General features: G+C 53.3%; 1 protein-coding gene across 4 annotated transcripts in view; it reads right to left on the minus strand.

Moving 5' to 3' along the window:
* Nucleotides 1-1643: 1643 nt before the first annotated feature.
* The window catches only part of SYT2 (synaptotagmin 2), a 108221-nt gene continuing 87858 nt past the window's right edge, over nt 1644-22006 (minus strand). For all 4 annotated transcript variants that reach the window (XM_019821995.3, XM_019821997.3, XM_019821996.3 and 1 more), the window contains exons 2-9: nt 16311-16505; nt 15216-15382; nt 13665-13784; nt 13029-13196; nt 12490-12657; nt 11050-11167; nt 9991-10124; nt 1644-7869 (exon numbers count right to left, since the gene is read on the minus strand). In XM_019821995.3, coding sequence (XP_019677554.1) covers nt 7663-7869; nt 9991-10124; nt 11050-11167; nt 12490-12657; nt 13029-13196; nt 13665-13784; nt 15216-15382; nt 16311-16488 — 1260 coding nt within the window. In that variant the 5' untranslated portion in view covers nt 16489-16505 and the 3' untranslated portion in view covers nt 1644-7662. The remainder of the gene's footprint in view (nt 7870-9990; nt 10125-11049; nt 11168-12489; nt 12658-13028; nt 13197-13664; nt 13785-15215; nt 15383-16310; nt 16506-22006) is intronic.

Consider the following 22006-nt stretch of genomic DNA (forward strand, 5'->3'; position numbering starts at 1 on the left):
GTAGCTTCAGACTACAAAGGTAGCTAGCTTGGGGGTTATCGGAGGTTAAATCCAAGCTCCCAACGAAGGAGCCATGCGCAGGGAGGAGGCTGCTCAGGCCCGCTGGCAGCCTTGGCAGGTGGGAGGCCAGGTCTGACCTCGCTCGGCCAACGTTCGGGTCTGGTTTCTCCATCCAGCAAGCCCTGCCTCTGGCTTTCTCAGCCCTGTGCATTCTGCCAAGCAGAAATCCCTGGTCACTGACTTGGCGCAAGCACGGGGAGTCGGGGAGGAAAGATTCTTTTCCCTTGCTGTCACCCAGCTGCTTGTAGCCCGAGCAGCAACAGAACAAACACACATGATGTCATGGTTGAAGAGTTCAGACCTGCCCTGGGGCCCGAAACAGAGGCAAAGCAGCGCGTGTGATGCGAGGGCCTTCCGAACAGCAAGTGTCCTTTCTCTTTCTGGATTCCCGCCCCCACATCCCCCCCCACCCCTCCCCTGCTGGACCTGCTGAGGTAGGCAGAGCCGGAGTATCCCCTAGCGGCCAAGTAGTCCAGTCTTCAGAGGGGACGAGCCCACGGCGGAAAGCTCACGTTCTCAGGAGAGTCGCCTTGGACAAATCCCCAGTCCCTGGGCTGAGCAGGCTCCTGCCCCTCACCTTACCGGGCCACCCAGCCTACCCTGCTCAGGAACTAAAGCAGCAAGACCAGATCTGTGCCTGGACCTTACCGGCCAGCCCCAGCCTGGGCCCGGAGGCCCCACTCCCACCTGGCTGTCGTTACACAGAGCTGGGATCTCAGCCTGGGCTAAGCTCACAAAATGGCAGAGGCTCGCCGGTCTTCAAGACCAGGAGACAGGCCACGGGCTGTAGAGGGAACTGAGGAAGGAGCTTAACCCTTTCCAGCTCTTGGGGGGGGGGGGTGGTGGTGAGCTTGTGTAAAACCTTGAGAGACTCGTTTTGGGGACTGAAACTTCATTCTGTTTTTAAAAACCGGAACTGAACTACTGAACTAGGCAGAGGCATATGAGTGAACACGGGCCTGCTGCGTCCTCATTCTTGATAACTGGACACTCTGCAAAACAGATTTTCCTGGGGCGCCTGGGTGGCTCAGTCGGTTAAGCGTCCGACTTCCGCTCAGGTCATGACCTCACGGTTTGTGAGTTCGAAGCCCTGCGTCGGGCTCTGTGCTGACAGTTCAGAGCCTGGAGCCTGCTTCCGATTCCATGTCTCCCTCTCTGCCCCTCCCCCGCTCACACTCACACTCTCTCTTTCAAAAATAAACACGTTAAAAAAAAAACATTCTCTTCAAATTCTCCTTCCCCAGGCCCAGCTTCCTTGTGTAGCGCTCAGACTGTGGCTGTTCCCCAAGCCCAGCCCCCATGGAAAGAAATCAAGGGCCTGGTCCATCCCTCAACCTCCCACAATGCATTCCCCAGCACCACAGTCCTGCCCCCAGAAAGCTGTCGTGAGGGTATGTGTGCCCCACCACCCATCATGGGGTGTGTCCCCGAGAAGAGAATGGGTCTCAGGCCTCTTGTACTGCTTCCCTGAAGGAAGATGCTGGGCTAGAGGCCAGACCCTCACCCTCACCCACCATGAGGCAGCTCCTGCCTGCCCCCTCCCCCCAGCCCAGCAAAAACTAGAGACAGCCCCCACCCCCAGGTTCTTTCAGCTCATTTCTTTAATAAGGAGACGCAGCTCATTACAAAATAACAATTTGACAAGAGATCGGACAAGAACAGAGTCCACATAAGGGGGGGTGTGGAGAGCATTGCCAAGCATGGGGTGGGGACGGCGGGCGGAGAGGGGGCAGGGCTATACATGAGTCCTTCCTATGAAGACAAAGGCAGTGTTCCTGGTGGGGCCGATGCATTCCAGGGGCGACCTGGGGCAGACGAGGGTCTGCCCACCCTGGTTTTGAAGTTTTCAGATCCCTGGGATTTCAGAAAGCAGCAAATCCAGTCCTTAGATGGGGAGGAGTCAGGGCAGAACTTCTAGTCAGGCTTCTTTGAAGAGGGTCCTCCTGGAGTCCTGATGGCTGAGGAGGGCTGGATGGAGAGACCCCCTCTCCGGCCCCACGCACACTTCTCTGCCACCTCCCCAGGCCAGATCCCCTCAATTCTTGCCTGCATTGTGGGTGTGAACAGTGGGAGGGTCCCGGAGAGAGCCAGAAAGAGGTTAGACACTTCGTCCCTCCACCCCTCCAAGCTCCTGATCCCCGCCCACCCGGAGATGGTCCCCAGCGCAAAGATCCCTGGGGCTTCTGCGCGCTCGAGCATACACAGTCACCTCGCAGCCTTTGGCCTTGTCCTCCTCCTGTTCTCGTCTCTCTTCTTCCTCGTGCTTACTAGTCGCCATGCCTGAGGCCTCCTGGCATTATTCCCACGAGTCGTCTGCCCTCATCGGCGCCCCGGGGGCCGGGAGCTACACGTCCCTCTCAGCACCTCTGACCACTGGGTGCTCCTGGCTGGGGCTGCCCTGGGGAGCTGACAGGAGGGTCTGGGGGGGCCAGACCTGCCCACCACTCTCAAAGGAGCCCTGGCAACCCTCAGCTGCCCACTCTGGGGCGCTCTCTGTCAGCCTGCGGGAGGGGACACGGCGGGAAGGGCATAACCCACGGCGTTCTCCGGTGTCCCCCCAAGAGACCCTCCTCCCTCGCCACCCACACACACACTGACCCCGCGGTGTCACGTACGCGGGGTTGGGTCTGTCAAAGCCAGATGGTAATGGGAACCCGAGCCGCTGACTAGCTGCTCCTGAAAATCCTGGTTGCCTCCTCGGCGCCCTTAGGAAAGGTACCCAAAACTATGGCATCCCCACCACTGCCCTGTCCACGCGCAGGGGGGAAATGGAGTTGGACTGTCAAACCCAGGTGGAGGGAGCCCGCTCGGGCAGGGTCAGGTGGGACGTCTCCTGGGGCCCTGCCGGAACCCCCGGACACCATCCGTCCTCATGACGTGGGGCTGAGAGAGCAGGAGGGGTGACAACAGGTGAGCCCTTCACAAGTGTTCTGTGGGGAGCCAGTCAGAGGGACACGGGGGGCTCCTGGGAGGAACCGAGGGCGGTCTCCAGCAGGAGGCCCCCTTTATGGCTTTTCAGTTAATTCAAACAGTGGGAGGAAGGGGCACACCACACACACACACACACGCAGGACACGGAAGCCACCGGGACACCAGACACCCGGCTGGACACGGTGCACGGTACACGGAGGGTCAGCTCTGCAGACGGATGTGCGGCAGGCAGTGGGGACGGACGGGCCTTCAGGGCACCGGTGGTCGTCCCACGTCCCTGAAGGCAGGGCTGGTGCCAGAGCCGGAAGCCGACTCCCCCCCATCGCCGACGGCTCCCACTGGGGGATTCCCGATGGGGTGAGACCGGGTGGGGCTTGGGGACAAAGACTTTACGTGACATAAAATCGAAGGGGCAGCCTCAACGAGTGGTGTGAAATGGGTCTGAGGTCAGGGGTTAGGGGTTAGGGGCACGGCCATGCGGCTATTTACAGAAAGAGACATGCATGTTGAGTAGACAAGACTCGGTTCATATGTTTATAGGTCACTATCGTCTTTTATAGATAACTAAATGCACACGGAAGGGGTCAGATGAGGCTCGAATGGCTTCAGAAGGGTCTTGTTTTGTTGTCGCTTCAAAAATAAAGTATATTCGTGTGTCTTCAAGTCACAGTGTCCCCTTCTCAATGTTGCAGCTCGAAAAGCAGTAAGATCCTTGGTGACCAGTCTCTGGCCCCCTGGGACTGAGGGGGGGGGAGCAGAGGGGACAAATGGTCATAGAATAGGGGTGCCAGATAAAACACAGGACGGCCAGTTGCATTTGAACCCCGGGTAAACAACACATCACTTTTGGCGTAGTATGTCCCAAATTCTGCCTAGGCCATACTTAGCCTCAAAATTATTTTCTGTTTACCCGAAATTCAAATTTAACTGGGTATCTTGTATTTTTGTTTGCCAATCTGACAACCATGTCATGGCGCTCTGGGCCACCAAGACCAGGCCTTGGGACCCTTCGCTGCCTGCCACCATGCAGGGCTCGGAGACAGGGCCCCCGACCAGCCTGAGGTGGGAAGGGGGAGGGTAGAAGGGACAGAGTGGAGGGTGGGAGGGCAGGTCTTGGCTCGATTTCTTCCTACCTTTACGGGGGCGGGGGGGGGGACACCAAAAGACAGCCTCTCTCTGTATATGGTTGGGTGAGACCGAGAGTTAGCATACATTAAAGGATCATGGAATCTCTCACTTGCGACCCCAGGGGAGTTTCTTAACCTCTCTGCTCACCCACCACCACCCCGCTGCATGGAGGCAGGTTTGTCAGGGAGCTGGTTTTACCCACAGGAGGGACTGAGGCAACCCCTCTCTCCTCTCTCGCTGAAGCCCTGGGCCAGCAAAATCATCCCAAATTGATTCTGCAGAAACACAACCATGTATGGTTGCCTGGGAAGAAAAAAAAAAACATCACCTGAGACTGTGCTCTAAATCCTGCTGTCCCGTCCTCCACCTGAGGGACCCCTGCCAAGTCATTTCTCGTTCATGCCAAGCATCTGCTCGCTCACTGTCTGGGGCTGCCCGAGGGTTCTCTACCCGGCTGTCCCCAGGCCTCAGCTTCCACTTTCAAAGACCAACAATCTGCCTATGGCTCTGGCGGAGTTAGTTTCCCTTCTGGGATGATTATTCAAGGAGAAAGGAGCCCGAGTTTTCTGGCTTCACCCCATTTCTGGGTGGGATTGGGTTTCAGTCTTTGTGGTCTCAGTCCCTGTGGAAAAAAATCTCTTCTACGCTATTTCCTGCCTGGAATAGACGGGAAACTCATAACCACAGAGGCCTCCAGAACCCTTCTCTAGTCAAACCCTAGCTCCTAATTAGGGCCTACAGCCCACCCTAACGTCTCCAGAAATAAGCCAGCCTGCATGGCAATGAAGGTTCAGAATGATGCTCCGGAGTTAGAGTAACATCAGCCCTCAGGTGTAGAAAACTCACGACTCTAAGTTTACCTGCCTAGTTCACGGGGCTGGATAGATGCCTTGACTAGGATGGCTCGTTTGGGCCAAGCACCCATCTCAGGACCAGCCAGAACCTAGGTGGGGTGCAGGGGTGGGGGAATGATTGCCCACACACAGGTCTCGTCCTGGCTCTACACCAATGCCAACAACACTCAGTCTCTCAGCAACCTGTCCCCACCTGCTCACTAGAGGTGGGCCCAGAGTAACAAAATCCAGCCCCTGTCTCTTGGCACATGGACACCCACACCACCTAGAGGTGCCCACCATTTCTTTTCCTCCCCATCAGGAGAGTGGCAAATCTCGGGCTCTGGAAGGGCTGAATCGGGTTCATGGGCTGAGAAGAATCTCAGGCGGTAGGAAGCCCATCGGGAAAGGGCAAAAGAGTGAAGGTAAGGAAAACAAGATGGACAATCCTCTGAGCAAGGTTTGTGGGATACGGTGGGGAGAGAGACCCTGAGAAAGCACCAAAACCTCACAGCTCTGGAGACTGGAGAAGAGCCCAGTGACTCCTGATGCCCATAGCAGGACATCCTACTCTGCAGTCAGCTGGGTTCTGAAGGCACCCCATTTTCCGACAACTCTCCACCAGGACCACAACTCTGGTCCCGAGGACCAAAGCTCATAGTCCTTGTCGGAGTCTTACCTTCTCATCATTAAGTACACACCCAAACTCACACAGGCTCCAGTAAAATACGACCTCCCATGTGCCAAGGGCCACTTGCAAGAAGGAGAAGGGTCTCTGAGAGATGGGCAAGGTTCAGCCCTGCTTCCCAGTCTGCTTCTGGGGGAGGTGTTCCCTCATTCCTTGCTCTAATCAAAACACATGGCACAGCGGAAACAAAAAAAAAAAAACCATTTCCTTTCTTTTAATAAAATAAAAAGATGCTCTGGACCCTCAAACCCTGAGTCTCTCTAACGCTGTCCGTCTGTCTCAGGTACCTATAGAAAACTGAGGTGGTCCCCATGGGACAGGACAGGAAGTGCTGCCATTTTTGCTGGGAAAGAGAGAGATCCCCAAGCTTTGGGGAAGCTATGAGTATTCTGTGGCGAAGAAATGGCAAGGGCCTGAGGGCTTCACGGATGGAAGAGAGAGGCTGAAGGAAGGGAGGCAAGGGTGGGAGAAAGGAGCGAAAGGAAGTGGTGCTGGCCTTAGGTCATGTGGGACCTGACTCTCCTGCCCAGGCTGAAGGTTTGGAAGGAGGCTCAGTGCAAACTTGACTAACATATATATGGCTTTTTATCAATGCTGGGGACAAAAGGTGAAGAGGGAAAGGGACACAACCGAGCGTGGGGTAGAAACCCCGGCAGGTGTCCTCCACCACCCATTTGGAATGGATGTCCTGCTTCTTGGCATTCATAGAGAGACGCCTCCCCAAGGAATAGTAGGATGGGGCCTCCCCACAGGTCTCCCTGGGCCACGTCAGCTACCCACAAACTATCTGGCACGGAAGGCAGAGGAGTGGGAGCCGGGGGGGCACGGATCTCAGCACCCCCACCTATCTCATCCGGGAAATTTCTGCCGTCTCTCCACCATCCTCCCCCTTCTTACCTGGACCTCAGGGGGACAAGAATTCAAACCTTCTTTTTAGAGTCTCTGGCTCTGTACAGAAAACAGTCTTCAGATAGTGTTGCTCCACTTAGATTAAAAGAGAAAACAGAAGCAAAAGCATGATGGGGAAAAAATGCAAATGAACCGCATAGCTTATATTCTGGAAAGGGAGAAAGCATCTGTGTTTCCCACTGGAAGGGGGTAAAGAAGATCCAGGAGTTTCATTTGGTCTTTCTAGGTAATGGGTCTTCTTTCTTCATAGTTTGACGTTAACTGTCAACAACAGTGAGGTCCCAGGACTGATGGTCCCTGTTAGAGTCTAACCAATCTAGTGAATAGTTCATGTCCACGAATGTCCCAGAAACCACACTTGTGGGGAAACAAGGCCTGACGAGAGGAAGTCTATGATGGCATCAGGTTTTTGGTCCTAGTTCTGGACAAGTCCAGTCTCCACATCTTGCCTCCCAAATAGCCACCCACAAAGAGTATGGGAGCTTCTGACACCCGACCAGGATTCTGAGCCCTCTCCACGAGCTGACGGAAGATCTCCCACTTAGACAGTGGACGTCTCTTCACTTCAGGGTTCCCGAAGAGCCTTCTCTTCCCACACAACTTCACTGTCCGTGGTTCATCCCAGAAATGCAGAGAGATGCTCCAACACACACGCGCGCGCGCGCACACACACACACACACACACACACACACACACACATCATAGGCCACTGTGTTGCCTTCCCTGTCAGGAAACAGGATGTGCTGCCATTTTGTTGGTCCAGAACACTCAAAACACAGGAAGTGCTGTGACTCTCTGCTGAAAGAGGGCCTCACTCAGGGTGAGGTTCAAGTGAAGCTTTGAAAGAGTGAGAGGGAAACGTGACAGGGCATGCAGCAAGGACAGCTCCTGGGACGATGAAAAGAGCCAGGCTTCTCTTTCACCTGTTAGGGGACTCTCCTCACACAGCCATCAGAGGGAAGTTGGTCTCTCAAAAGAGATAAAGGAAGGAAAAACAAGGACACAACCACAAACAAATGAGAAAGAAAACCTCTAAGGTTGCATAACTGAGGTATTGATAGCTCTGGATCTTGTCAGTGTCTGTAACGGTGCGGGATCCCGGCCGCTGCTGCCTACTTGTTCTTGCCCAGAAGCGCGTCCACCTCTTCCTCGGGCTTGAGCGAGTGCCACTGGGCGATGGGCCTCCGGGGGTTGGCCAGCATGTCAGACCAGTGCCGCAGCTCTGTGCCCGTGGCGTTGCTGCCCACGAAGATCTTGCCAATGGCTTCGTTCTTGCCCAGCTTGTCATAGTCCAGCACAGTGACCACCACCTGGACTTTCTGCGGGGAAACAGAGGAGGGAGGGAGGGAGGGAGGGAGTTGGCAGGTGGAAACGCACGATCTCGTGACCAAACTTCTCCTCCTCTATCCTCTACTCCAAATGCCCCGCAAGGAGAGGCCTCCCAGGGCGGCTTGCTTCTATCTCTGAACTTACTTCCAAGACTGAACTTAAAGGGAGGCAAAGGCTGCACATTCTGGAAACAGCCTTTCTCCCTACCAGTAGGCACTTACCCAGCATGTGCTGTGCTCCAGCCACTGTTGAGTGCCTGGAAGTGGAGGGCGGTGAAGACAAGGGAAGAGGAGTACTTCACCTTAATGAAAGCAGTAGACCCATACTCAGAAATTTACAACACAAAGTGAGGCAGGTTCTGCTAGAGAGGTAAGCGCAAGGTACTACGGGAACTCAGACGAGGCGACAGTCCTCCTCGGGTCAATCAAGAAAGGCTTCACCAAGGAGGTGACATAGAAACTGGGAGGTGAAGGCTGAGGACTTCTCTAGGCAGAGAGAGAAGAGAATCCCAAGAAGCAAGAGGAGCCTGGGCGGAGGCATAGAAATAGAAGTGTGCACTTGGTATCTTGGAAACAGAAGAAGTTCAGAGTCACTGAGGTTGAGTGTGAGAACAACCAGGCAGGAAATGGGGTCAGCAGGGTGGGCTGTGCCGGGTGGGGTCAGCTAAGGAGTGTGCCTTTTGTTCTTCAGGCAAGCAACAGGGAGCTCCCAAAGACTCCTGGGAGGAGTGGCATGGATATTTCAGGAAGAGACCCCTCACATCGAGGTGGGAGATTCACTGGAGGAGGACGGGGACTGACAGGTGGGGAGGCCGGCCGGGGGCCAAGGGGGGAGCTGTGGGGGCTGGGTAGTGAATGCCTGAACCAAGGTGGGGCGGTGGGAATGGAAGCAGGGGCCAGGCTGGAGAGGCACTGAGGGGAGAGAATCAAAAGGACTTGGTGGTCAGTTGGACTGGCCGAGGTGACACTCGGGACCTTTCTTCATCCTGCCCCACAGCCCACTCAGGCTACTCAAGCTCCACCTTTAGGACCAAGCTTGTCCAGGAAGCCTCACCTGTTTCAATGGCCTGTCCCTGCTCCCCCTCGCGACGGTGACACCCTCGAGAGCAAGGACTATGTCTTCTGCACATGCTTCTCCAGCACCTAGCCAGTTCCTAGGGAGGCGCTTAGGGAATGCTCAGCAAAGCATGTTGGGTAAATGAGAAAGGAAAAAGGGTAGGGGGTCTAAGATGATGCCGAGGTTTGTCACTTGAAAAGAGAATGCAGACGAAGCAGGTTTGGGGTGTGGGCGGGGGAAGGGGAAGGGGTTTGGGGAAGATCATGATGTTGGCTTTTGGCGTGTCGAACTTGAAACTCCTGGCCAGTACACTTCATGTCTGTCTTAAGTTTTCCACAAGGACTTCTCTTGGTCTAACATTATCGTTGAGATTCCCTTGACACCTTCGCCTCCCAGTCCTGGGGGCGGTGGGGGGGGGGCAGGGAGGGAGAGGAAGGGAGGAGGGAGCAGCTCACTCCAAAGAGGGAAGGACCAAGACTCCAAGAGGATCCAGCACTCTGCAATTCCAGAGGCTCGGTGGGTGTCTGGTCCTGCCACATTCAGATCTCACTCATGCCCCCTCATGGTGAAAAACAGACCTCACCTCCAACACTTACCGAGCTTGCTGGTAGGAGGAAGGAAGGAGACAGTAGAGAAGGGAAGGACGGAGGGGAAGAGGAGAGAGGAAGGGGGCAGAGGGGTACCTGGGAGCAGACCCAGGGGGCAGCAGAAGTGGGAGAAGGCTGGCCAAGGCAGGAAGCGGCTGCACCAGGAGGAGCGGGAAGAGGACGAGGCTATACCCCTACCTCCCCGGCAGCTCCAACCTCACAGGCCCACTGAACGCCCGTGTACCTCGCAGTTCGCAAGGAATGATGGGTAGCATGGCTTGGAGTGGTTCTTGTTCATCGCAGAAAAGGGGGACGCCCTGTGTGGCAGGGGCCCCGGGAAGGAGGACCCAAGACGGCACCACGAGAGTCAGAGCCCTTCCCACCAGGGCGAGCGAGGTGGCTCGAGGCGTCTGGGTGAGTTCCCTCATGCCCCCACTGCTGTGCCCCCAGGCCCGAAAACCCGAGCACCTGAATCTGCTCAAAGGGGATCTCAAAGCTGAAGGACTCGTTGAAGTAGGGGTTCAGGGTCTTCTTCTTCACCGTCGTCTTCTTCTTCTTGAGCCTCTTCCCATTCTGCATCAGGTGGATCTTCACGTAGGGGTCTGTGCAGGGAGAATCCCGGCCCCGGAAAGGCAGCCTTAGTGCCCCACCCTCCCACCGAACGTACTTAGAGCACCCACCCCACCAAGGCCAGGCACCCAGCAAGCCCTAAGGCATGGGCCGCTGAGTCCAAAAGCAGCAGAGTAAGCGTCCAGTTCAGGGGCGGCAAAAAGGTTTCGCTTCAAGGACCACCTCGGGCTGATTGGTTGTGGCCTCTTGTAACGCCTGGAGCATTACACTGGGGACATTCCTGAGACTAAGTAAGGCCTTGTCTAGAAAGAGTGAGGGGGTCGCTTGGTGATATCTGTCCTACGCAGGGGACAGAGGAGTGCTGAAGGCACCACACACATCTGCCATCCCCGATTCAATCCAATCCTCCTGACCTCGCAGATGAGCAACCGAGGCTCACAGAAGTCAAGTGATGTGCCCCCAGTCACACAGCGGATCAGTGACAGAGCCGGCAGCCAGCCCCACCAGTTGAAGCCCAGGCACAGGCCTGATTCTCGGGAAAGTGCGTGCTCCGCTGTCCCACCAGAACCCTGTGCTGTGGGCTGGCCCCGCTCCGTGTGCTCCCCCACCCCCCAAGTCCCCTTCCAGGGTAGGGCCAGCAGAGCACCTCCCGGAAAAGTGTTCCGGACTGTGGCACGTGACAGAGGCAAGCTTTCCTACACAAGTTTCTCTGGTCCTTCCCTCCGTGGCTTATACTGCCCAGCAGCTCAGAGCGGGGACAGGGGACCCGTGGAGAAAGGAGGGAAAGTCAGACATCTCCGGCTCCACAGGCCTGCGCTCAGACCCACAGCTGCTCGGAGATACTCTCTGTATCCCAGGGCCGGAAAGTGCTCTTACAACGGGTAAGTGAACAGAGAACTCAGGCCAGTGACCGGCTCGCTGGTGCCACCCAATGGCAGCCAGAAGTTCTGCATGTACCTGAAAGGCCACCTACGTCCATCTTCTTCAGGTTCTTGGCCTCCAGGATACAGACAGTGAGCTTCCCAGCCGTGGGCACGTAGCGCAGGGAGGTGCAGATGTCGCCCAACTTCTCTGGCTGTCCAGGGGGAAGAGCAGGACCCAGGGTCATCTTAGCCAGCCCACTGCCTCTAGCACGGCAGAACCCCACCTTGTCAAGACTAGCAAGGCGGTGGTGTATCCCCAGCCCTCTCAGTCCCCAGTCCCCACATCTGTGATGTTCGAGAAGGTCGCAGGGCCTCCTGCTGCAGTTCAACAAAGCCCCTGAGAGTGATGCTGCAGGAGTCATGCCCTTAGGAGTGAGGGGAGCAGAGTACAGGCTGTGGGCAGGAATGTGCGAGTGACTTCTGGATGGATCTGGACACACGCGGGGCATGGTCGGGCTCCCACCCCAGGCCAAGGGGAGATAGAAAGGAGGCTGGGCATGGTACCCAACGGTTCATTTCCAAGGACACTGGGAAAGCGAGTATCTCGGAAGCCTTCCTCTCTGATTACTCCCAACCCTTTCGATAGCCCCCTGTCGACCATTCCACTCGCAGTGTGACCTGTGGTCTTCAAAGCACAGTGTGTCCCTTCTCTTATGTGCTGTCAGTGCAACACCTTCATGGAGATAAGGCAAGGGTTCTTTGTGACCAGTGAGACTCCCACAAAGTCCCACAACAATTTAGCACTGGGGGCAGGACGAAACCTGCTGGACTCCTGGTTTCTAAGAGCTCTGCCCACATCATGCCAGAGTCAAGCTTCTCAGAGACCAGGTCGCTCAGGCCAATATCCCGGCTCGAGTGTGCCAGCCCTGCTTTCACACAGCATGAGCCCCAAGGTAAGGAAGGGTGTCTTCAGCGTCCCTTCTCGCCCCCTCCGTTACCACCTGGTACTGAGCTGGCCACACAGCAGGGGCTTGGCCAAGACACATGACCGATGCTTGGAAGGAGCAGTGGCTAAAATGGAATATTTGGCACACAGTAGGCGCCCAATAAGTGTTGGGTAAGTGCTTGAAGCCGTAGCAGTTGTTGGGAGGACAAGCCCCCATGCTGAGAATCTTTTAAGATAAATGTGGGCTTTCCTTGTGGGTAAACTGAGGCACAAAGTCATAAACCGGTGGCCCTAAGTGACACCAGAAACTTAGGAGTAAAAATAATAATGGTGTTCTCCTTTACTTGAACACCTACTGGATGCCAGGTGCATTACAGAGATAAGTAATTCTCACCTGCAAAAACACTACAGGAGACAATGCAGATCTAAAGAGATTAAGTGATGTGCCCAGGGTCACACAGGTGGGGTTGTGGAGCTAGGGTCCTAACCCAGTTCACCCAACTCTAAAGCCTACCATCTCCGTCGTGCCAATAGGTGGTAGCCCAGGTGGGCAGCCACACTTATCTTGCACATGGTCTCTGCTCTCACCTCTTCCTTCTCCCCGCCCTGCAGGTCTCTCCACTCCTCGATGGGCTGGCCAAGGTCCACGGTGTTCATAGGCACCTTAACCTCGCCAATGATGTCATGTTTGGAGAAGCGGTCAAAGTCGTAGATGGCCATCACCAGGGTTTTGCCTCCTAGCTCCTGGTATGGCACCTGAAGGGCACAAGCAAGATCAGACAGGGGTCAAAGCCAACTCATGCACCTCCAGAGGCTTCTGTGGGCAGATCCTTTGGTTAGAGCTCTGTTCCTACTACCCTGCAGGACTCCTGGTGAGTCTGTAGAGACAGAGAGAAGACCTCAGGCTCTGGGGGAGCAGACTGGATGGGGGGGAGGGGAATGTCCCAGTCCTACAGGAGGCTGAGCAGTGACCTCACACATAAGCCCACAGTCCAGCCCGCCATTGTTCCAGCCTGAGCTCATTCCAGGGCCTTAGCCACAGCTAAGAACCAAGGAAAGGTCTGTAGAACTCCCAACAGAATTGGGATCAGGGAGGGATGTGGCATTACCCTTCCAGCCCACATCACCTTGAAGGTGAAGGTTTCATTGAAGGCAGGGTTCAATGTCTTCCGATGGACTTTGGTCTCATATTTCTTCTTCTTGTCTGGAAGAAGGAAGACTTTGACGTAAGGGTCTGAGGTGCCTCCCATGTCCAGGGCAGGCAATTCAGCAGCCTGCAGAACGCCGACGGTAAGCTGTGGAGAGAGTGAGGGAGGGCCTTGAGTCTCAGGACTGCTCTAACACCAGCCCTGGCCCTAGACCCAGCACCCACCAACTCCCCCACCACCACCACCAGAGGTGGGCAGCTGGGGAGGTGGGAACAGGCTGGTGCTAGAGAGCAAGACTGGTCTCCATCTCCACCCCCAGGAATCTGGAATGACATCAGGAGAAGCAGTAGCTTAAAGGGCAACTGATTTGCCCAAGGTTGGTGGATGCCAATCTGGGCCAGGGAACCTTCTCTAGAGCAGGCTGGTGGCCAAGGCAGAGTCAATGTTCAGGGGTACCTGCCTGCGGTTTCCAGCCCACCCCACTCCATGGAAAGGAGGAATGCCTATGGGCCAAAGTGGGGGTGAGGGCTGTGGGAGTGTGGAGCTGTTTCTATCTCCCTCCCACCCAGCCCTCTGTCCCATCCCCCACTTTGCCGCCAAGCCCCACCCTCACACCTGGTTGGCCTGGAAATCATAGTCCAGGGAAAACTGCAGTTTTCCCAGATTCTCTGGCTCTTTCTCCTCCTCTCCTTCACCTTCTCCCTCAGTCAGGCCTGTCTCTGCATCGTCGTCATCCTGTGAAGGCTGGAGGAAAGGAGGGGCGAGTTAAGAGAGAATGGAGCCATGTGGCCTGGCACAGGGGCATCAGGAAGCCAGCCCATCTGTGCAGACCCTGACTCAGAGCTGGTGTGGGGCAACAGGAAGGAATGTGGCACTGTGCAGGGGACTTGATTCTGCACAGCCCCTCAAAGCCCCCAGACAGCCCCCTCAGAACCCCAGACCGTGTCTGGAAGACCCAGTTCTGGTTTTGGTGTGCCTCTCTCCCTTCAAGACACAGTGCTATGAGACCAGGTGCTGCACCAATGCTCTAGACTTCTTGAGGTGGGGGAGGGGTGCTTCCCTTGTTAGCTCCTCCCCAAAAGTTCCCCCAGCTCAGGCCCCACCCATTCTAGGCAAGACTTACCAGAAGTGCATTCCAGGAATTCAGGAGCAGGGTGAGTCCCCAGAGGTAAGAAGAGAAGGAAGAAAGTGATGTAAGAAAACATCCTACATCTCAGACCAGCCCCTGAAGTCACAGCCACCCGGTGAGACCAGGTCGGGCTACATCCAGATCGTTCTTGGGGGTCCCCCTTCCCTGACTTTGCACTGCAGGCTTCAGGCACACACACACACACACACACACACACACACACACAGCACTCAAAGGCCATTTTATTTTTTTTTTTTTTTTTTTTTTTTTTTTTAATTTTTTTTTTTTTTTTTTTTTTTTTTTTTTTTTTTTTTTTCAAAGGCCATTTTAATCTCTGGTTGACTTCTTGAGATCAGACCCTTCCTGCCATCCTCCATATTGATTCCTTGAGCAAGAGACTTCTCCTAGTCACTCTCAGAACAGATGTGGGCAAAAGAGAAGCACAGAGAAGCCTTTGTAAACTTAAACATTAAGAAGAAAGCACTTGGGTTTATCAAAGGACTTTTCCAGGCCAATTAACACCCCCAAAACAGGGGTAAATAAACCAAATTATTACATGACAAGAGATGGATTCCCCTTGGCCCTGGTCTTGGTGCCTCAGGACCATTCTTTTACCCCATCCGATTCCCCACCCACCCCAACCAAGTAGGTGCCTCCAGTGAGATTTTGTCCTCTAGTCTCTGGCAGGAAAACACAGAGTCACTCCCATGGTGACTTCCTGGCAGGTTGGAGGGGCTCTCTTTCCAACATTTTGTCCCAATAGCCTCTTTGGCGGGGGAGTCAATATATTATGCTCTTCCTCTGTCTTTTCAAGGATGCATCCATGACCACACATGAAAAAGCCCCCCCCTTTCCACTGTGGGATGGGTAGACAACATTTTACTAGGGATGTAGCCAATAGGGAGGGTCATGTGGCATTCTAAGGAGGGAAGCCGGTTTGGCTGTAGAACAGCCCAGAAGCCTTTGCTTCACCTTTCAGCACCTGGAATGCCTGGGCTGGGCCCCTCTCAGTTCCCCCCACCACTGTCTTCTCCTACCTGGCCCCCTTTCATGTCCTTCATATTCATGGCATTCTTCATGCCCTTGCCCTTCTCCTTCTTGTTCTTCTTCTTCTTACAGCAGCACTTCTTACAGATACAGAAGCAGCAGGTGAGGAGCAGGAGGCCAGCGACCACAGCAATGGCGATCAGTGCCCAGGGTGGTACTGCCCACAGAGAGGACCCCAGAAGTCAGCAGTGCTCTGCCTTATAGTCCCTGACCCCAAAGCATCAGCAAAAATGGGGGGAGGGATGAACCCCAATGTCCACACTCTACATTTTTTAACCACACACCCATGAGTGATTTACATGCAACTTGCCTATACTTTGCATGCCTTTTCATTAATACTTGTTCTCTCCTGAGCCTACCGTCCTTATGGATACATCCTACTAACTGAGAGATAGCAGTCAGGTGTATAACAGGGAAGAACAAGTCAGTTTGGCTCTATTGGGTTTTGACTCATTTGATCTACGGAAAACTGGCTTATATTGGAAAGAATGGGATGGTCCTTATCTGACCCAGGTGTAGGAAGAGCTCCTTTGACCCATTCCTTATGCCCAGGCTTGAGAGGGCTGACCTAAGCCAGAAGGCCAGCTCCTTAAGGACCTAGACAGCTTGGCTTTGCAGAGCTCAAATATTTGGGGATGGGCCCTGGCTGCTCTCCATGGTCCTGAAGAACCATCTCCCACTGATAGGGCTGCTCACTGCCAAGAATTCAGAAAGCAGGGGTGGGGGGCGTATTTTCTGTCTTCCAAACTAAGGTAGTTTCAAAGTGTGACTGGGAAACTTCAACAATGGCTTCTGTTTCCTAATTTTTCATCTTCTTTCGGTTTCATATTTTGACAGTTTTCTAAGTTGTAAGAACTTTCTTCCCCCTTGGGAGACGGGGGCACATAAGCCTCCTTGTTCCCCTTATTAGTGCCAGGCACCCCCCATTCCTGAAGGGGCTCCCCAAATAATCCATCCTGGAATCCAAACATTCAGCCAATCACATCTCAGGGGTGTTCCCCACCCTTCCTCAGCTCTGCCCTGCCCATAAGGCCTTGCACTGACCCTGGCCTTGCCCCGCCCTCTCAGCCACCTGGGACACTCACAGGGGATCTTCTGGATTTCATTGAAGAATTTCTCCTTCAGCTTGGCAAACATGTCCTCCTTACTCTCCCCAGCGCCCCCACTCTCGGTAGAGTTGTCTAAGAGCCCAGTTGACATTGTGGCGGTGGTGGTGGCAGGAGCCACAATGGGCTCCTGGTTCCTCTTGAAGATGTTCCTCATGGCGGCAGAGGGGATCACTGCAGATGAGAGGGGATGATGGGAGCAGATGAACAACCCAGAGGTCCAAGTGCAGAAAGCTCTGCCCAAAGGACTGGGGAACACTCTTCAAAAGCTAAAGACTATTAAGAATCCCATTATAATTCAAAGATATTTCTCATAATATTAACATAATATAATAACACAATATTAACAACTGTGGTAAAACAACAATAACAGTCATCATTAAGTTAGTACTTATACGTGCCAGGCACTGTGCATGATCTCCTCTAATCCAAACAACAGCCTAATGTTTGATTATTATTCCCATTTAACAGATATGGAAATGGAGGTTCCCAAGGTCATTTAGATATTTAAGCCAGTCAGCCTGACTCCAAAGCCTGTAAACCTAATCACTTTCATATATCTCGTTTAAATCCAACTGCACAACTCTAGGAAGGAGGCAATATTCTACTATCAAAGACTCCTTCTCGAGCCTCTCTTTTCCTTAACTTCTTCCATGACCTCACTCTGCCTAGATTCTCTGCGTGTCTCTATCACATTCCGGCTGTCATCATCCCTGCCTCCAATCTACATCAACATCTCTGGAAAACAGAGGAAAAGAGGTTGAAAGACAAGCCGCCCATAATTTTACCATCCAGAGATAACCCGGGTTAGCAGTTTATAACAGTAGATTTTCAGAGTGTGTTTTACATGTTGAGACCAGATTGCATGTAATTCGACATTCTACCTTTTGTTAACATAAGATTTTATCATAAGTCTTTTCCTTTATCACTAAAAATTTCCTTTATTATTGAATAGCTAAATAATACCCATTACATGGAAGTACCATATTTGTTTAATATTCTGCTATTAAACACTTAGATGGTTTCCAAGTTTTTGCTAGTAAAAAATATTACTGTGGTAGCATTCATTTAAGGCAGAGGAGTGGCCTGCTCTGTTAAAAGTGGAGCTATGGGAACATAGCTCCACAGGCATTGGAGGAGGTGGGGCTGGGCCTGGGGGCCAGGAGGGGGCTGGTTCAACAGAGCAGCCAGAGATGACACGGACCCAGATGAGAATAGGAATGTAGGGGACGGAGGACAGAGGGCAAATGTGACAGCCATTCATTCATTCATTCATTCAACAAATTTATTGAACTCGTATCATGCTTCCCTTGTGGAACTTACCATAAAGTGGATTAAATAACTGCACATAAGTGAATGTGAGATTGTAATTCTGAGAAATGCCAAAAAGGAGAGATTCTTTGGTATCTTTGGTGGTATGAGTTTATAATGGGGCATATGCGACCTAATCTGGGAGAGAAAAATTGCTTTCCTGAGGAACGGACTGAGACCTGAAGGATACTGGGAAGTATCCAGGTGAGGAAGAGAGGAATAAGCAGCCTAAACAGAGAGAACAGCATGTGCAAAGTCCCTGAGGTGGGAAGCAGTGTGATTAGTACAGAACCTTAAAAGGAGACCAGAGTGAAAGGAGCATGGGTCAAAATGGGGCTGGCAGAGTGGGCCAGATTGGCCCAGGCACATAACCTCACAGGCCATGGCAAAGAGTTTTGTCTTTACCCAAAGAGAAATGGGAAGCTGTCAGAGGGTTTTAAGGATGCAGGTAATGTGTACAAATTTACATCTTGCAAATTGCACTTCGGTGGCAGTGAGGAGAAGCCTAGAATGCACCATGACTCCAGAGGGAAGGGGAAAGAGTTTAAAACAGTCAATAATGGATGTCTTGTCATCCCCAAGTTCCCATGAAAGATTCTCCAGTGTTCCAGGGGAATCACCAGAGGGGAATGACATACAGCTACTCGGAGGGAACATAGGGCTGTTAATAAAGCAGCGGCACAGATCAGTGGCTTTTCCAGGGCCCGGTGCCTGGAAGGCCCTTTTAAATCCACTTCTAACATAAGACATGAGGACAAAGCTGCCCAGATAGCAGGGGAATAACGAAGATGCTTGAGAACGTGGCTCTTGATAAAAGGCAGGTTCAGGGCTGCCCGGGTGGCTCAGTCGGTTAAGCGTCCAACTTCATCTCAGGTCATGATCTCATGGTTCGTGAGTTCGAGCCCTGCATCGGGCTCTGTGCTGACAGCTCAGAGCCTGGAGCCTGCTTCGGATTCTGTGTCTCCCTCTCTCTCTGCCCCTCCCCCACTCATGCTCTGTCTCTCTCTGTCTCTCAAAAATAAATAAATGTTTTTTTAAAAGGCAGGTTCAGGGCCATGTGCCCAGAGATGGATGGGGTCTATAGATTCAGGGCCCACCTGCTCAGCTACACATCTAGAAAGTATTTGGGGTCATCCTAAGCTTCTCTCCTGCCATCACCCCCACCTGCAAGGCATCTGCAAACTTCTCAGCTCCACTCGCAATGTTTTCCAAATTCAGCCACTTCCCACCCCTCTACCTGAAGTCTTACAATAGCCACCTATCTGGAAACTTTCCACTCTCCTCTGCTTAGTCTAATCTCTGCACTGCAGCCAGATCCATTTATTCTAAACCCTCCAATGGCTTCTCATCACACTTAGATAAAATCTCTGCATGGTCTGGCCTCTGGCCCCTGGCTGGCTCCCCAAATGCATTTCCTAACACTTCTGCTCTCAGCCACTCAGCTCCTGCCATGTTGGCCTTCTGGCTGCCAGTCACAGGCTCACCAAACAAACTCACAGCCTTTGCATTTACAGCCTAGACTGTTCTTCCTCCAGAAATCTCCTTGACCTCCCGGAGGCACCATCACTCACCTGGCAAAACACCGCTCCTGGAGAAATCCTATTAGGGACTGGGTTTGTGTGCCCCCCACCCCACCCCCAAATTCATACGTTGAAATCTACTGCTCAACGTGATAGTGTTAGGAGGTGGGACCCGGGAGGTGTCTCGATCATATGGTGGAGCTCACGAATGGGGTTAGTGCCTGAGAAGAATAGGCCAGAGAGCTAGCTGGCTCCTTCTGCCATGTGAGGATGCCAGGAGTCGGCAGTCTGTAACCTGGAAGAGAGCTCTCACCAAAACCCAACGTTGCCAGCACCCCAATCTCAGATTTCCCAGTCTTCAGGGCTGTGAGAAATATGTTTCTGTTGTTGATAAGCCTCCTAGTTTACGGTATTTTGTTATAGCAATCTGAGCTAAGACACCCACTATCAGCTTTTTCCTCTCCATTGCCACCCCCAGAGTGCTAAGCACTGCTGATGAGCATCCTGCATGAGGGCAGCTGGGCACCCCGTAGATTCTCAACACCACCCAGTCCTTCAACCCTGCACAGGAACCTTAATATATGCTCCCCATCAACTCACTCTGCCTTCCTTCACAATGGACACTCCAGACCCTCTGTTTCATAGTCCCGTGGCTTTCCCATGGCTCCAACACCTTGCCTGTCATTATGAGAAGCCATTGAAGAGAAATCTCTGACAACGTCCCACCCTACGCCAAACCACAGACCTTCCTGCATATAAACCGCCCTCTCTTCCTGACCTCCTGTTTCAGCTAAGTACTTTGCTCCTATTTAAGACCAATCCCCCCATCTCAGGGGTCCCCTCTGACCTTCTCAGGCCACCTTCTTGATGCATGTGCTTTCTTATCCCCAACTTTTCCTGGTCAACCAGTTTGCTCAGATCTAGTTGACCTATAGCATATTGGGACTGGTAACCGGGTCTCCTAATGCCTGCCCAATGCGATTTTCCTCTAGACCACACAACCTCTCAGATGGTAGAGGACACACTTTTATGAAAAGTTGTTTGTATGCTCCGTAATTATTTTAGAACAGTGAATGTTTTCATCTGAGCCACTACCATGTCTTTACGAGTTGGCAGTTATTGAGTGATACAAAACGACTGAAATGTGCAAATAACAAACAAACAAAGACAGGAACAGGAAAGGTTGGGCATCAGAAAGGTTCCCTCTGCTCAGTTCTTCCCATTTTAAAATACCACCAGCCAAGCAATGAAGAGCCTCCCCACCCCTCCTCATTCAGCTGCATCAGTCTCCCCTTCCCTTCAGGGTCACACTCCACCAATGGTCTCCATTTCCTCGCCCCCAACTCTCTCTCCTCAGCGCCCACACTGTGGCTTCTGCCTCATCACTCCACTGAAGTGGCTCTCTGCACAGTCGCGGGTGACCGCAGGGTCACTCACTAAACCCAGCAGAGCTTTTCGTTTGGTTGTATTTGACTTCTCTCATGTTCACTTCCAACCACTCCTGATTTTCATCATAATTCGGACTCCATCGCTTGCCTCAAGGTTTGCCCCCAAGGCTTCTCTTCCCAGGCCAAGCGTCCCCCCGGGTGACTTCTTGCACACCCTGGCCTCAGCCACATCCCCATTCTGATGGCTGCCAAAGCCCGACTCACTCCTGAGCTCCAGGCCCAGAGGTCCAGCTGGGCCCTCGATATACCCATTCTACCCATACTCTGTTTCCTCCTGCTCACCTCCAATCAGTTCTGCAGGTGCCACCAAAGCAATCTTCCTAAAACATGAATCTGATCATGTCACTATGGGTAAAAGCCATCCCAGGGACATAAGCCACAATCCTGAAGGTCGCCTACCAGGCCCTCGTGTCCTGTATCCAGCATCATCATTTCCTCTTCCCCTGCCCTGAGTCTCAAATACCAGCCACACATGGCTTTTTTTCTCTCTTCTAATACAGATGTTCTGCTCCCACCAACACACACGCTACAGGGCCTTGGTACATGCTGTGGCCCACCCCCCAACTTCACGGAGCTAATGCCTGCACGTCTTTCTCGGCTCAGCTCAAACGGCCCCTCCTCCCACTCGTGCCTCCTGCCACCACCGCCCCCAGATTGAGGCCTGATATGTTTTCATAGCTCTGTCCTTACCTTCACGGCACTTACACAGCTTGTGACTGTATTTAAGCAGAGACCACACGTGCGTTGTTTACCGCCGTGGCCCTGGCACAGGGGTTGGCAAACTATGACCCACGGGCCCCATGGGGCCCACGGCCTGATTTGTGTAAATAAAGTCATATTGGAACACAGCCACACTCATCCCTTGACACATTCTCTCTGGCTGCTTTTGCACTACAACAACAGAGTCGAGTAGGTGTGACCGACGTTGTGTGGCCTGAAAAGCCTCGTCGTGTCTTTACTGTCTGGCCCTTGAAGAAAAATTTTGCTGACCCTGCCCTAGCAGATACCAGACTGTCTGACATATGAGAGGCATTCAGTAAACATGTGGTACGTGATGAAAAAAGGAATGAGCAGGACACAGACTCTAGACCGCTGGACACGTTATGTCATTTTGCAGATGACACTGGAGCCCGTCCTTCCAGGGCCACCCGGTGCATTAATGCCTAGGACTCGGACTCAGAGCTCTTTCCACAGGCTTGTTAAGACTCGATCTAGCCGCTCCAAGTCACCAGGCTGGGTCCAGGGTGCTCCCCGCGAGGCCTGGGGAGCGTGTGCGCGTGTGCACCCGTGTGTGTGCGTGATGAGACTCCAAAGTCGGCACGAGTGAGTGGCGGTGTCCACGGTTCCGCGAGCCGTCCATCCACCCTCTGCCTTTGCAGCCGGCCTCTCGGGCTAC

The sequence above is a fragment of the Felis catus genome, chromosome F1 (assembly GCF_018350175.1).
Source record: "Felis catus isolate Fca126 chromosome F1, F.catus_Fca126_mat1.0, whole genome shotgun sequence".
In the NCBI taxonomy this organism is placed as follows: Eukaryota; Metazoa; Chordata; class Mammalia; order Carnivora; family Felidae; genus Felis; species Felis catus.